The 14,682-nt window shown below is 36.0% G+C and overlaps 1 protein-coding gene across 2 annotated transcripts in view; it reads right to left on the reverse strand.

Moving 5' to 3' along the window:
* The window catches only part of LOC114247644 (dual specificity protein phosphatase 22), a 41,932-nt gene that overhangs the window by 18,297 nt on the left and 8,953 nt on the right, over nucleotides 1-14,682 (reverse strand). For both annotated transcript variants that reach the window (XM_028180648.2, XM_089731464.1), the window contains exons 2-3: nucleotides 12,488-12,604; nucleotides 2,176-2,300 (exon numbers count right to left, since the gene is read on the reverse strand). In XM_028180648.2, the coding sequence (XP_028036449.2) occupies nucleotides 2,176-2,300; nucleotides 12,488-12,604 (242 nt within the window). The remainder of the gene's footprint in view (nucleotides 1-2,175; nucleotides 2,301-12,487; nucleotides 12,605-14,682) is intronic.

A 14,682-nucleotide genomic window follows, 5' to 3' on the forward strand; every position in this document is an offset into this window, starting at 1 on the left:
GCAGTAGTCTTTGTTTAGGGATGAACACAGTCGTGGGTTAGTAATTTTTTAGAGGGTGCGTGCCACGCTTACGCTTTAGCCTGAATAATACTAGGAGTCGCTTAGGAATAATGTACGTAGGTCGAAATAATTTATGTGTATATCAAGTTCTTATGACTGGTATATTTTTGCTGGATAAACAGTAATGGTCATAACCGAGCCGTGCCTGTTAGGATTTAAAAAAAAAGTAATATACTGCTCTCTGACCTTTCAAATTATACATTTTAATAATTAAAAATAATATTATAGCCTAAATATTTTTTGTTGACTCATCTGACATTGTTGACAGAAGACATTTGCTTGATTCGACGATATTGGACATGTGGAAGGTCATTTTGAAAAGCGAATAAAAAGTAGCAATCATCTCATCATCATAATAAAGTTACTAAAATTATAAATTATAAGAAAATAATGTTGTCTTTATAGGTTATATATATTTTTTATTTATCACCAAATACTGAGCTATTATATAAACGTTATTGTTTGCATGTACATTGGCTTTATTTCTAATGACTATATCGCTAACAACTGCTTCAAGCAACACACTAATTAAATCTGATATGAAACAACAACACGGGAAAGATAGCTTCACGTGCCGTCCGATGCACGATAGCTAATATAGGGATTAAATAGGGCACTGGGTCATTCATCCTGACGGCTAAAGTAAAGTTTTTTTGACCTTGTCGTCATTTCAAATTTATTTTTTGAATAATTGAGAAACTCGATCCTTTTCCTCCAGTCACCGTTTATCGCCCTATTTAAATTTAAAGTGGAATTCCTAGAGAATAAAAGCGCGCAACAATTTGAAAAAAAGGTTATGTAAAACTGAACAACAGAATTGCTTTGGACTTTTAAATGGTAACTCGAGGAGCGAAGTTCTGTGAATTGTTTTATTTGTTGTATTAACAGTTATTATTATTATTTATTTGTTTTGTTTACAAAGATTGTTGTTTATTAACAACAATTTCACAAATTGTTGTTAATAAACAATTGTTGTTAGTAAACAATTGTTGTTAATAAACAACTGTTTATTAACAACAATCTGTGAAAGTGCACAAATATGGGAAAATGAAGGAAAGCCACTAGACGTAACTTCTCGGATTCTTCCAAAAAATCCACTAAAAAGGTAAACAACCGCCATTTTACTGAGGCTTTATTTCATCTCATCTCATCTCGTTCCATTTAACTTCATCCGAATTCATTAAAGTCTTTAAATAATCAACTTCGTCTTATTTCACATCAAATATTTTTTCATGTAACAGAATATATTTGTATCTATAATAATTAAAGATTATTATAAGCACGATACTGGCAATAATGTCGTCGCAAGAAGCTAATTGCCACACATAAAAAAATAAGATGAATTATTTTGTGTGAGCCTTTAATTTTATATTTATATTGTATCGTTCTGAAGTTTATAAACCTTTAGATTAGATTGTTAAACTTTAATTTAAGTAGTGCTCTCATGGCTAAAAAATACCAGCGAGAATTAATTGCATTCGACGTTATTTGGATGATCGATTGAATACATAATCTAATAAGAGAAATGATGTTCGTGTCGATGTGTATTTTAAATATCAGCATGTGATTGTCTTGTGTGTATCAAATATGAAAATGTGATTATCTTGGATGAATTATTTACAACGCATTACTAAGCATTTAGTTTACTTTTAGTACGGATTATTTCATAATATACGATCCATTTAGCACGAGTGTCGATTCCTCTCAACTCAACTAATAGGGCTGTCGGCAATGTTGCAATTAATAATTAATCGATAACAGCGATTACGAATTACCGCCGACACCGAAGCTATTATTATCGATAATTCTGTGAAGAAAAAACGTTTAGCATGTGACGTAGTGCGCATTAACTAGTCGACTTAGATATTTAGTATTATTCTAGCTGCATATTGGAATCCTTTTTAACAATGTACATATATCTACCTATGTACCAATCATATCCGCGAATAAAGAAATCTCTAACCGCGAATATAGGAATTTGGCCGCATTTTTTAAACTTGATAACGCGAATGAAGGAAGCGCGAATGAGGAGTTTTTACTGTACATAATCGTTAAGTGCTTGGTCGAAGCCGAACTTCTTAAATTTTTAATGTTGTCGATAAAAATTTACATTACCAATGTATAAGGACGTTGCCTTCTCTGAGTCTCGCGGCGTGTATGAAGTCGTTACATAAACTGAAGTACTGCGTTAGGTTCTGATCTGGTGAATCAGACGCCATTATGCAGAGGTAGTGCTTGTCCTGAGAACAAAAAAATAAAAATAAACACCCTCGTAAATTATACAACCATTTGGATTAAAATTTAATCTATATGTACCATTAAAACAAAGTTCTCTACTTGACTTAAACCAGAGAGAACAATATGGATTCATAAAATATTACAATCTATCCATCACACAAATTATGTGTTCATTATGTGTGATTTGTGTAACGGAAAGACTCCAAAAAAATCTATAAAACAGATATCTTTTTAATTCTAATACACAAACACGACTCGTAATCAAAATACGAGCTTGTATATGTCATACAAGTCCCGCATCAGACATCATGTCCCGCAGGCGGGTACCAATTTTTCTAATGAAATACGTACTCAACAAATGTTCGCGATTGACTTCCACGGTGAAGGAATAACATCGTGTAATAAAAATCAAACCCGCAAAATTATAATTTGCGTAATCACTGGTGGTAGGACCTCTTGGGAGTCCGCACGGGTAGGTACCACCACCCCGCCTATTTCCGCCGTGAAGCAGTAATGCGTTTCGGTTCGAAGGGTGGGGTAGCCGTTGTAACTATAGTGAGACCTTAGAACTTATATCTCATGGTGGGTGGCGCATTTACGTTGTAGATGTCTATGGGCTCCAGTAACCACTTAACACCAGGTGGGCTGTGAGCACGTCCACCCATTAAAGCAATAAAAAAAAAATTAAAAAAAAAATTAATTTATGAGTATTATATCTATGATTCCAGCTACGTCCGGATGGATAGGTGAGCTCACAGGTTCAACCCGAAAGAATTTGCACTCACTAGCCCTAGCAAGAGCAGTGCTTCGGAGAATATACCACCGGATCGGAATCGCGACTTACTGACAAGGTCTGGCGAGAAACTCAGTAGGCTGTGTCTATGGTATCAATGACTACGTCATTCACCGGGCACAGGACAAAAGGCGCGGGATAAGGCGCCCCCGGGCACATGCTGAACGAACATGACTCTAATACTTAAAGCGATTCAACTTTACAGTGTCAGAACTCAGGATAGAAATTGTTGGCCGAAACGAATTAGAAGAGCCGAATACGCCTAACGTGCAATAATAAAGAGATGGAGCGTGTGAGTAAGATAAAAAATAAAACCCTCAAAATCTACATATATGTGTAATTACTGATGATATTGTGAACCCCACACGGAAAGATACCATATGTTTAAGATGATTCCATTATATCGGTTTTACCATCGCAGCCTGCCACCGGGAGTAGAGTAAATCCATACTACCTAGAACCACTGCGTTCATCCACAGTGCGCTACCAGATATCTTTTTTGCCACGTACCATCCGGCTTTGGAATGGGCTCCCCTCTACGGTATTTTTCGAGCGCTATGTGATGTCCTTCTTTAAAGTAGGCTTGTGGAGAGTATTAAGCGGTAGGCAGCGGCTTGGCTTTGCGCCTGGCATTGCTGACATCCATGAGCGACGGTAACCGCTCACCATCAGGTGGGCTGTATGCTCGTCTGCCTAAAAGGACAATAAACAAAAAAATCTACTTCCATCACGCCGCAGTAATCTATTCTTGTGACTGGCTAACTAGAGTTCGATCTACATATAAAGAGTATTCGGATATAACAAACAAACAAAATAGGTCTATTGTGTTTTCTTCGGTTTTCCCGAGTCGTAGACATAATTAAAAACACTTACAGATTAATCTCGCGTTTTTGCAAGTCATTATATTACATACATAAACATGTTGTGTATTTTTTTAGTTTACATTACATTACATTACATAAAGAAACATACTTTCGCATTATCATCACATAGTCTACAAGCAAATTGAGTTGATATGTAACAGCTGATCGTCATAAATGCGATTGGGGTGACACTCTTTCGCTCTCAGGTCAGAGCATTTTAGTAAACACGTCACGTGTCGTCACAGACGTAACAATGAAATCCACTTTTAGGACTCGCGTAGTACTGCTACGGATAGGAGGAGCGAACAGCGTAGCTAGCATAAGCGTTAAAAAATTTATGCGAAAACGTTCCGAGCCCTCCTGGGATTTTCCTATACCTATCTAAATAGTTGGCTTTTTGTGAGCCAAATATTCTAAGGGAGATAAAGGCGCGGAGGCTATCCAAGCTTGGGCATGTACAGCGGATAGAGCTGGATCTGGGTGTGAAACGGGTGTACTGGAGGGACGGCACCCCGTAGGGAGGCTCAAGTACCACTGGATTGACGCTATGGAAGGTAATTTACGGGAGCTCCAAGTGCCGGACTGGCAAGGTGTTGCGCAGCGCTGGGATGGATGTCGATGTTTATTGTCCGAGATCAACTTCGGGGTCATAGCGCCAGCGCAGTATTAATAGTAAATAGTTGGTGTACTGATGGTAGGAGCTCATGTGAGTCCGCGCGGGTAGGTACCACCACCCTGCCTATTTCTGCCGTGAAGCAGTAATGCGTTTTGGTTTGATGGGTGGGGCAGCCGTTGTAACTATACTGAGATCTTAGAACTTATATCTCAAGGTGGGGGCGCATTTACGGTTGTAGATGTCTATGGGCTCCAGTAACCACTTAACACCAGGTGGGCTGTGAGCTCGTCCACCCATCTAAACAATAAAAAAAAAACTATCAATCGCATCTCGACTGTTGTGCTCTAAAACTTAAAAGAGCTTTAACGCTTTTATAGTGATTTTATACATTTCGACATTTCATTTTACTAAATAATGTGATGCGTAATATCTCTGAAGTCACTGGTCACACATTTATCAGGTACGTATTTTCCTAGAAAAATATGTAAAAATATAAATGGTACAAGTACACCGGACGTTTCATTTTTAGCACTATATCGCCTCTAGTTTATAGATTACTTGATGTCAAATTGAAATCAGTTCAAACGTTGTTTACAAATGAACAGATAACGAACGCTACAGCATAGTTTGTGTTTGTCACAATTTTTATCGGTCGACAACCCTTATTATTCATTTCAAAGGCGAATGTATTTAATTACTTCATATACCTACAATTTTTTCATTTAAGTTAGTATTTTAACAAATACTCTTGACGATGGCACGCTTAGCTCGAGATAATTAATTCGATATTCCTCTGTTGATTTACGACTTTTTACCTTAAGTTAATACTTTAAGGATAACAGTTGAATGTGACGACAGTTTTGTCTAATAAATATTAAAGATAAAACATTAATTACTTTGCTGTCGAGGAGGGGTAGACTTCAATAACACAACAAAAACTAAGTGTTATATAGGTAATATACAGGTCGGAAACAATTAATAGATAAATCTTTAAATAAAACAATATTAGAAAAAAATTGTTTTCAAAATATATTTTTAGAAATCCACAGAATTCGGTTTCAAAGCAGCGAAATTACATGTGATAATAACAGAAACGACAGGGAAAAGGTTCCGTCTAAATAATACAAACAGGAAAAAAGGTTGGCCTAACATGGAATGAAAGACACTTAAAAGAATGTGTGAACATTACGGGACTCTAGTGATCTTAGAATGCATTCTTTGTACAACAAATTTATTCTGAAAGCGACGTCCGTATCGTATTAAAGATGTTTCTTATACGTTTACTCATTTTTCTTCGACATATGTGGGATTTGCGGGTAAAGTAAAATAGCTCGCGTTTTGTGTCTGGATTTTATGTTCCATATGGCGGCGTATGGCTGTTTCAAATTACAGTATAATTTATCTGTACATTACTTTGTGCTTTACGTCTTATTATGCTTAGAAGAGAAAAAAAATATGTTTTTTTTAAACGCTATTTTAACTGAAGATGTTTTTATTTGATTAAGTATATGTTTTATAATTTACCTCATATTATGAGGTATTGATATAGCTTGAAATCTGTAATATTCAGTTTTTATACAAAGTGAACAAGTTTAAGGTTCTATCGTAAGGAAAGAATGTCGCATCAACGAAGGAAAAAAGTTAAAATTGATCGTCTCAAGTAATGCTGTTTTATTCACCGAACGTTTCCAAATCTGTATGCGAACTTAGAGCTTAAATCTTAACCGCAAGGATCAGAATCGCGTTCGAGTGTGTAAATGTTGTGATTATTTTATTTTGCTGTAGGAAACCACAAACAGAATTACAATCGATAAGTACTAAGTAAAGTCCTTGACGGGATTTAGGATGTCGTCTTTAAAGAGAATTGATGAACCGTAGAGTCTGGTGACAAATTGTTTTTAGGGTAGGTTTTTTTTTACTTCTTTCCTGCCACACAAATACATATTATACTTTATACGGACTAGGTACCCATAAAGCGATCATATACTAAAAGTTAAAACGTGTCACTCTTGGACGTCGAATTTTTTTTAAGAAGTTTTAAATAAGAATTATAAAACAAAATTTACTATAACTTCTAATTTGATGCATCGTTCATGAAGTTAAAAGCCAGATTATTAGCATGTCTCTCAAAAATACTGCTGTTTTGATGCTATTGAGAATCGACTTCATGATGAGCCGCAGATACGGTGTGATTTTTATATTCCCCCGTAAGCGCTTAACAGTAAATTATTTATAATTTTAAAGTAATCTATGTACGTACAGCTTTCTCACCTTCTCACAATACATTTTCAAAAACACATTTAGGTTCAATATCCTGAAGCAAGCATTCAACAATAGTGGGTCAGTGACATTCCGCTAGATGGCCTTGCTCGCGCTAGTTTATTCAGCTTCGAAGCTGGCACTTTGCCGCGAATTCGTAGATCGCATCAAAATCAATCATCACAATACAAAAGAGGTTATTAGTTACAATTTCAACTATTTACCAATAGGGGCTCATAATTTGACATTTATATCGCGAAACAGTCTTCGCATTCCGGTTTCAAAGAGTGAGACTGCCATTAACCAATATACAATTATGATTGAGATTTAAACTTAATGTCGGAAAGGCGGGGGGGGGGGGGGGGTTCATAACAGTTCTACAACAGGTGGGCTATGAGCTCGTTCACCAAACTACGCGATGTTTTTTTTTTTATACAATCAAATTTTGCTCATATAAAAAAAAATATGAACATGGCTCACACTATTCGATTATGACACTCGCTGTGGGCTAATTAACCTTAACACACCTATTCTATTAACCTATCACATTACATAATACCTATAATAAAATTATTTAGCATTAGCCATGAGATGTCATGGCTAATGCAAATGACAATTAAACACTGAAGTATGAAACCTACACTTAAACTCTCAAAAATAGTTGTTGCTTTATATTTATAAATATCGTTTGAGGAACGCGTAAAACTTCTATGGTCGAAATACAAAAATAAAAACGGGACGACTCACGGACAATGCTAATAAGAATTGGATACACTGCATGCCATAATTTTCGCCTAAAAATGCACAATTTTAAATAATTAATAATACATTTAAATATTGAATCAGCTTCGTAGCGGAATCATTTGACTGTGATGGCCAGCTGGTTTAATTTGCGAGCGGTTACGTCGAAGTTGAAACTTTGAAACAAATTGTCATGAATATTCAATCGGACGTCGGATGGTCGCTTCAGTATGCAAAACTGCTCCTCGTCAGTCACACAACTAAATGAAAGGAAGTGAAATACTCGTATTTCTCCTATTTACGTTTCATACAATTTAGTATTATGAACAGTAAATTAAATAAAAATTTACTTAATTTTTGTTTGGCAGTGTAATTGTTAATACCAGGCGGTACATAAACATTAAATTTAGAAGAAAAATGTGGTGTCGTGGGACACCAGGTAGGAACGAAGTTCCTTCGGCTAATGTAGAATCGACACAATTTCCAAAAAAAAAAAAGAAGGAGAAAGAGAAAGGTATTATACACTACTCGCTTGTGTATACGACTGTCGCGCCTGCGCACGTCTCATTTAACGGTTTTATTCCACGGACTTTTTATCTTACGGTTTTACTATCACATTTTTTTCAGTTCGGTCGCGCAGCAAAATCCCTATCTCCTCCAAGCCTGCCGTAAGGAACTTCGTTCCAATTATACACTAATCGATCAAGTAACACACTAATATTATCAACTAGCAATAAGTCCGGTCTTTTAAATTTAAATTGGCAGATATTTTTAGTTTTAATACTATTACGCATCACTAAAGGTAAACGAATTCACGGTGTGATTTTCTATAACAATTTACTTACGACACTTATATGGGGAGAATCACTTAGTGTAACTCGAATAGTGTTAGAAAAATATTTAACACTAATTTAGAGAATTTAAGTAATGTCGATAAGCTTTGTTGGACGATTTTCAGAATTGTAACAGAACATGAAAATGCATCTAACTGTGACAGTTTTATTTAAGACTAGTGACCCGCCCTAGCTTCGCTTCAGAAATGCGTTTAGTTTTGAAGGGCGGGGCAGCCGTTGTACTGTTAAAAATGAGACCTTACAACTCATGTCTCAAGGTGGGTGGCGGAGTTTACGTTGTAGATGTCTATGTGCTCCGGTAACCACTTAACACCAGGTGGTCCGTGAGCTAGTCCATCTATATAAGCAATAAGAAATAAATAAAATGAAAATGAAAATAAACTGTGAAGAACCGAATATTTATATATTTATTTATTTATTTATTACACTTCATGTAAAATTTACATTGGCGGACTTAATGCCTAAGGCATTCTCCACCAGTCAACCAAAGGTAGTGTAGAGTGAATGAAATTTATATTAAGTTACAAATACATAGGTACACAAAAAAAGTATATACATAGCACATATACATACATACATACACGCATACATACATACATACATATAACTAGTCAGGTCATAAGTATTGTCACACAGTAAAAACTTTTCTTTTAGAATGCTGGCCACAAAAAAGTTTATTGAATTCGAATTTCCAATTGTTCATGAAAATAAAAATGTATACTTTAAGAATTTTAATCATTTTTAAATATGGAGTGGACGCTTAAAGAAGACCGTGTTGCAGTTATTGCGTTGCATCGTTGCGGTTACGCGCCAATTCAAATTTTTAACATATTGAAAAATTTTAATATAACCAAAAGATTCGTTTATCGTACCATCAAACGATACAATGAAGACTCTAGTGTACATGACAGGTCAAAAAGTGGTCGCCCTCGGTCTGTTAGGCCTCCAGCAGTGATAAAAGCTGTGAAGGCGCGAATTCAAAGAAATCCCAAACGTAAGCAGAAACTGTTGGCCCTTCAGATGGGGTTAAGCAGAACCACGGTGAAAAGGGTGTTAAATGAAGACTTAGGGCTTCGGGCATATCGAAGAAAAACAGGACATCGTTTGAATGCTTGTCTAATGGACCTGAGACTGAAGAGATGCCGCGCTTTGTTGAAGCGGTACGCGGGAAAAAAATATAGGGAAATTCTTTTTTCGGATGAAAATTTTTTTACCGCAGAAGAGAGCTACAGCAAGCAAAATGATAAGGTGTACGCACACAGTAGTGAAGAAGCGAGCAACCGTATTCCGCGTGTCCAACGAGGTCATTTTCCATCCTCGCTCATGGTATAGTTGGGAGTTTCTTATTGGGGCTTAACAGAGGTACATTTTTGTGAGAAAGGTGTAAAAACGAATGCAGTTGTGTATCAAAATACAGTCCTGACGAACCTTGTGGAACCTGTTTCTCATACCATGTTCAATAACAGGCACTGGGTATTCCAACAAGATTCGGCGCCAGCTCACAGAGTGAAGAGCACACAAGACTGGCTGGCGGCGCCTGAAGTCGACTTCATCCGGCACGAAGACTGGCCCTCCTCCAGTCCAGATTTGAATCCGTTAGATTACAAGATATGGCAACACTTGGAGGAAAAGGCGTGCTCAAAGCCTCATCCCAATTTGGAGTCACTCAAGACATCCTTGATTAAGGCAGCCGCCGATATTGACATGGACCTCGTTCGTGCTGCGATAGACGACTGGCCGCGCAGATTGAAGGCCTGTATTCAAAATCACGGAGGTCATTTTGAATAAACTTTAGTGTTATAAGAATCTATGTTTTGTTAAGTTCATTTTGGTATATGAATGGTTACATAATGAATAAACTTGTTTCAATTATTTTACATCAAACATGTGACAGAATTTATAACCTGACTAGGTAATAGTTTATACAGTATTAAAATGAATATATTAATAAGTTTCCTTAACAAATAACTTCATCTTAATAAGTTCATGACGATTCCGCTAACTTTTCCAACAACATTCGCCGAACCCTTAACTTGAACGCGCAACGGTTAGTAATAGTCCTGATCTCGAGAGGAAGCGCTTTCCATAGCAAACAGACTGCACGACGAAAGAGTCACGAACATAACTAGAACTATGTGTAGGACAACGAATTAATAGGCTATGGAGAGAACGTAGGGCCCGCTCATGGCTGGAGTGAAGATATTGAAAATAGGGAGTTAGATAGGAAGGAGGTTCGGGCGACATAAGTAAGGAATGAAGAGTCGTCAGTGCACGTAAATTACGACGCTGGCGAATCGGTAGAAGTTTGAGCTGAGCACGATAGGAAGATATATGATTTACGAAGATTAAAAATAAATCGAATGCAGTTATTAAGAAGACAATCAAGTTTATTAAGAAGGTCTGCATTCAGGTCAAAATAACACACATCACCGTAATCAATTATAGGGAAGATCAATGCTTGTACTAGCATAGATAGAATATACATTTACAATACCTTAAAAATAGCTTAGTTGGTCCAAAACAATTTCCTTTCTAATTGTTGCGTATAGCCTTGCTGCTCTCAATTCATTCAAATGTTAAACTATGTATTTATCGCGAGCAAGGGGATTTTCGAATTTCTAAACAGTTGTGAGGCGCTACAACTTTAATACGATGTACGACCCTCCTTAATTTGAGTCAAACTCATCAACAAGCCGCATTATACCGAGGTTGCTTCTAACTTAATTACCTAGACTAGTGATAGACGGTGCAATGAATAATGAACTTTATTCACAGCAAGATACACTGTTAGTCTGACGCAGATATGGGATCCCTCGACATTACAATTTAGTGGAGTTGCTAAAATAATATAATATAACATTTTGAAAAATTACAAACAACAGTAATTTAAATAGTTTCATTAAAAACATTTGTGTAAAATCATTTTAAAAATATAGCATAGTACTTAGTACTAACATACTATCTATATATTAATACGTGAAGCAAAAACTTTGTGCCGCTTTTTACGAAAATTGAGCGGACGGAGGAGTATGAAATTTCCCACACTTATAGAGAATATAAGGAAGGAGTGCACAATGCTAATATATATTTTAAATAATACATAAAAAATACATTAAACCAATAAAGAATACATTACACACACTAACATGTATTTGACACACACACTCTTTGCAGAGCAACAACTTGGTTCTTTGTTTCATTACAAAACACATTACATATAGGTATACTATTTTGTTTATTGTTAAAGTCTGTGGTCAAGTTGGGAATAGATTAATATTGATTTCTTTAATATTATTTGTCTATAGTGTAGCCTTAGCGAAATCTCTGATTATAGAACTAAATTATTTCACAAAAGAACCATAATAATGTTCAAACTTATAATTTAGATTAATAATTATAGTCGAATTTCGACTACCGGGCGACTACTAGTAACAATTGAATGATAAACAAAATGGTAAACGTTTTTTTTTTGCTGTGATTTGGGGAATGCGGGGTGCTTTATTTCATTTTAAATCAGAGCTTATGGAACTTGGCGATTAAGGTATCTCAGGACTTGGAACTGCTTGGCCAAAGCATGCCGACCCTTATGTAAGCCCATATTTCTATGACTTAGTAGACGGCTTCTAATAAACGACGGTACACCAAAAACATAATCAAATAAAATACGGTTTGTTTATTATATTATAAATCTTAGATGTTTACTGTAAACTATTCACGCGAACGACAAACATTTTAGCATAGATTCGTAAACCAACAATATTTTGATCTGATATTAAAATACTATTTTCCCTCCTTTCCCCACTAAGTTTCTCGCCGGATCTTCTCAGTGGGTCGCGTTTCCGATCCGGTGGTAGATTCTGCGAAGCACTGCTCTTGCTAGGGTCAGTGTTAGCAACACTTCCGGTTTGAGGCCCGTAAGCTCACCTACATGTTAGGGTGAAGCTGAAATAGCCTCGCATAGGTAGGAAAAAAACTCGTTCTTGCTTCTGGAGTGCAGGGGACCCTGACACTGGAGGTTAATTAAAATTTTTAAAATCGTTCGATAAAAGTTCGGAGTACTTACAGAGTGTAGTCTTCTAGCGGCATCGTGTATGGATAGTATGTGTGTTATCTTGTACTTTTCGAGCTGTACGGTGTCCTTAGAGTCTCTGTAGTTGCCCACGTATAGACCGGGGAGTACCTAATAAACATTCGTACTTATTAAAAAAAATACATGTATTCTTTTTTTTTTAAATCTTATGTGTGTATGTATAATATACATGTGTACACACAAGGTATTTAAGCATCTGTTCAGTTGTTATAAATTTTCTGTATGTACGTGTTTTGAATTGCAATCCAGATTGTTATATTAAATATTTAAATTTATATTTTCTATGGTAGTAATTTGTTTTGTGCATCAATAAAGGTAAAAAAATAAAATAAATCTTTCTCAGGTCAACAAGCTCGTGTGAGTGTAGAATCGTTTAGCCATTTTCTATGCAGACACTACCGTCGCCGTGCCGTGTATAATACGTCGTATATATTCATCTTTAAGCTTTGTTTCGTATAAATACATTCATCTTGTATAATTGACTTGTGTATAAATTAAGCGTATTTTAAATATATATGTATTGGGTATATCATATACTCGTAATTCATCAACACAAAGCCTAAGCCGCTGGAAATCCAAACAAAATGTTGGCCATTGCTGCCTTTTATTATTGTAAGCTTTACTTGATAAAGAAGGAATTATGGAAATTCCGCCCCAAACATTTATGGGAATCCTATTTTTGATATGTCCTCTACGAAATGCGTCCGTGCCGTTTATCCGATCGGTAATACTTGGTATTATTATTGTTCGCACTCCAGGAAAAAGATTTGTTCTAAGAAAACATTCTAAGAATACATTATAGCGAAGCCCGACCCAGTTCTACTAGTTTAACATACATTACATCATTTAGCATTTTGGTTAACACTATACCTATAGTTTCTAATGATACCATTATGCAATCTAGGTTCCTCGCTCATTAAGTAGGTACTCCGCATTAAACAAGCTCTATAACTTTGTCGAGGAATAGGCGACGGCTTAACTTCTCTCATTATAAAGTAAACTTTTCATTGCCCTTTATTATTAACACATGCAGCGATGCGATTCGGCTTTCATGCTGAAATTTTTGTGATTATTATTTTAATGATGTTTCGATTGTGTTTTGTTTGCGTTTAGCGTATCTAGTAAATGGGAAAAATTTAGGGCCCCTTTACTTTTATTCGTCAACCGATTCTAATACCGATTTCCACATTGAGGGTTGAAAGGCTATTTGGTTTAAGCGACATTTCTAGAATTTTGTAGTACTATAGCCATTTCAAGACTAAAATTTGGAAAAAAATCGTTACGAAAAAACTTCTTCAGCTATTTGAATGGGGTGTTAATTTTAATTGAAGTTAAATTAAATACATCGAATCGTTGATGCTAAATTGAAATAAAACGGACCTTTTATTAAAAAAATAAATATCGCGAATTAAACAAAACGTCGCAAACAAAAGCCTTTCACTCCTCAATATGTAACTATCGATGTGTATGTACTATAGTTAGTCTGGCCATAAATATTGTTACAAAGGAAAACAAAAAAAAATCTATTGCAAATAACATTTATTACTTTTACAGTGTGTTAGTTTAATACATAAATATAAAACAATTTAAAGTATAAAAAGCTTATTCGAAGTGGTCTCCATTGGCTGCAATACAGTCCTTTAAACGATGAGGCCAGTTATCAATAGAAGCACGCACTCTTTCCATGGAAATTTTTTTTACTGACAATCGTACGGATTGTTTTAGGGACTCCAAATTATCATGGCGCTTAGAGAAAGCTGTACTCTCTAAAACTGATCATAAATCATAATCCAGCGGATTAAGATCGGGACTAGACGACGGCCAGTCTTCAGCTCTGATGAAGACCAAAACGTTCGTTTCCAACCAAGACTGCGTAGACCGAGCTTTATGACCTGGCGCCGAGTCTTGCTGGAAGGACCATTCTTGATTATTGAACATGGTGTTGTTAAGGGGCTTCACTACCTTCTCAAGAATGGTATCTTGATACACTTGTGCCGATGTTTTGATACTTTTTCACAAAAGTATGGCTCAGTCACTCCTTCATAGCTAATACCCCACCAAACCATCACTGAAGTCGGATAGTGCCCACGTTGCACTCTGTTGACTAACTGGGAAGCTTCCTTAGAGCTTTGAGCATAAATACGGTCATTTTGTTTAAATGTTGCTCA

This window comes from Bombyx mandarina, chromosome 11 (genome assembly GCF_030267445.1).
Source record: "Bombyx mandarina strain Sakado chromosome 11, ASM3026744v2".
Lineage (NCBI taxonomy): Eukaryota > Metazoa > Arthropoda > Insecta > Lepidoptera > Bombycidae > Bombyx > Bombyx mandarina.